Source organism: Penaeus chinensis, chromosome 3 (genome assembly GCF_019202785.1).
Source record: "Penaeus chinensis breed Huanghai No. 1 chromosome 3, ASM1920278v2, whole genome shotgun sequence".
Taxonomy (NCBI): domain Eukaryota; kingdom Metazoa; phylum Arthropoda; class Malacostraca; order Decapoda; family Penaeidae; genus Penaeus; species Penaeus chinensis.
The window spans coordinates 42531860-42533890 of record NC_061821.1 but is presented as its reverse complement, the minus strand read 5'-3'; the positions used below and the strand labels follow the sequence as shown (position 1 = coordinate 42533890).

The 2031-nt window shown below is 42.9% G+C and overlaps 1 protein-coding gene across 2 annotated transcripts in view; it reads left to right on the top strand.

Moving 5' to 3' along the window:
- LOC125045786 overlaps positions 1 to 843 on the top strand; it is a 38271-nt gene extending 37428 nt beyond the window's left edge. For both annotated transcript variants that reach the window (XM_047643246.1, XM_047643235.1), the window contains exons 7-8: positions 46 to 285; positions 411 to 843. In XM_047643246.1, coding sequence (XP_047499202.1) covers positions 46 to 285; positions 411 to 722 — 552 coding nt within the window. In that variant the 3' untranslated portion in view covers positions 723 to 843. The remainder of the gene's footprint in view (positions 1 to 45; positions 286 to 410) is intronic.
- The last annotated feature ends 1188 nt before the right edge of the window (positions 844 to 2031 follow it).

Here is a 2031-nt window from a genome sequence, read left to right as displayed (position 1 = left end):
TCAGCTCAATGATCATTCCATTTCATGATAATGTTCCCATTACAGATCCTGGCACTCCTCTGGTGGGCCGGCTTCCTGGTCGCCCGGTTCCAGGCGATGGCGCTCTTTGCCGGCTCCTTGAAATCCTGGATCTTTCTTGTCATCGGTGTCCACGTGGTCTTGGTGTTCCTCTTCCAGACCGTTGCGGCAGGGAAAAACAGGTTAAAAAGGGTCTTCATCTACCTCTTTAGCGCCTTCATCTTCATCTTCGCCTACTTGCAGTTCAACATGAAAGCGAGACTAAAGGTAAAGGCATTGGAAAAGTAAACACAAGACGATCACTAATTTAAAATTAGCCAGCAGTTAGATTGATCGATTGAAGAAACGAACAGCAGCACACTATGTTCTAAAAATCAGTTTTCTCCCCACAGGTGGCAGCTTGGTTTCCATACACTATATATGCAATCTTGGTGTTCCTGGAGAACTCGGTCATGCTTGTGTTGTGGTTCATGAACCAAATGAACGCCGTGTCCGTCTTGCCTGAAGAGGAGCAGGTGCTATACAGGATTCACAGGGAACGTCTCATCTTCACCCACTACGGCTGCTTCTGCTTCGGCCTCTTCATGATGATCCTCACCTTCGTCTGCGCCCCAGGGCCTTCCCCCGACGCCTGCGAGGAGGATGAAAAGGAGGAGAATGTGGGCACCACCGTCACGAGGGCGTCGAGGCTCACCCCCGGATGAATGTGGGAATGGAGGTGCTAATAATATAAAAAAAAAATGATCATCTGCTAGATTTGTTCGGCATATCACTTTGTATTCAAACATGGAGTATTGATATAATATAAAGTAATTTTCTCTAAAATGCAGTTTTCTGGCAACCTTAACCAACTTTTGTGAAAAAAAACATAGGTTGTACATATTTACCTTGAAGAGTGAGCAGCTGCAAGGCTCGCATCTCCAAACAATAGTTCATACTTTTATGGTGCGATTTTCTGGCATCACAGTATTCTGCAAAAGCGTCATAGACAAGAACTGCCTGTCAGAGATATTTTCGTGGTCATAAGCCTATTTGCCGAGTCAAAGACAGATGAAGATAATCACACGTCTAGAATGCAAGTAGATTTAGAGGCCTATCCTGTTCTTTTTCAGCTGATCATTGATCCATTTTGAACATACAAGAGTTTTATATTCGAAATGCAAATGGTGATGCACGCCTTCACAATTAATTCAGTGACAATACATTTATGGTGTTCAATTTACAATATGTATAATATGTAATATTATCGTCATGATATAAGTAAAAATTATTATAGTATGTAGTTTAATATATAGCTGCAGTGAATTATCTTTATAGAGTCTATAATTATATCAATATTGGCTCTAATATGCAGCATGAACTTTGAGATGTGGCACAGTGGAAACCATAGACGAATCGCAAAGAACATTCATAAACTTTCGGGGATACCTTCCCAGGGGTTTGCCAGAGGTCGAACCCGCATTGCTTGCATTATGAGCCTTGGTCTAGAGAGGGACTAGTAGGAAATTCTGTCTAGAACTTATTTGCTCCCGTCACCTTGAATCTTCCTCTTTTTTTAGATATCACTTCTTTCTTTTTTTTCCATATATATATATATGTGTGTGTGTGTATAAACATATAAATATACATATACATGGTAGAGAAACCCACAATGCAAAAACTAGATTTATTGAAAATGAGACTACAGTTTCAAAATCCACCTGGATTCCATCCTCAGGTCTAAAGAGGAAAGGTTAGTTAGTTTATGATTTGCGAAGTTCTAGCTTCGCCCGGGCCTTCTAAATATGGCCCGGCCTGTGTCAGCTTTTTTACGGCTGTCTCATTTAGTTGTCTGACACTCGGTGCTTACCGTGGCGGCGGGATTGCCAGCAGGCGCCCCTGCCGCCATGGTGTAAGCATATCGCACAGCCTCTTTACCAGCACGGCGGCTGTTGTGGGCGGTCCCTGTCTCAGGAATTGTGTATGGTCACAATTTTCCAAGTAATGGACTAGTGTGGCGTTCGGCTCGCCGCA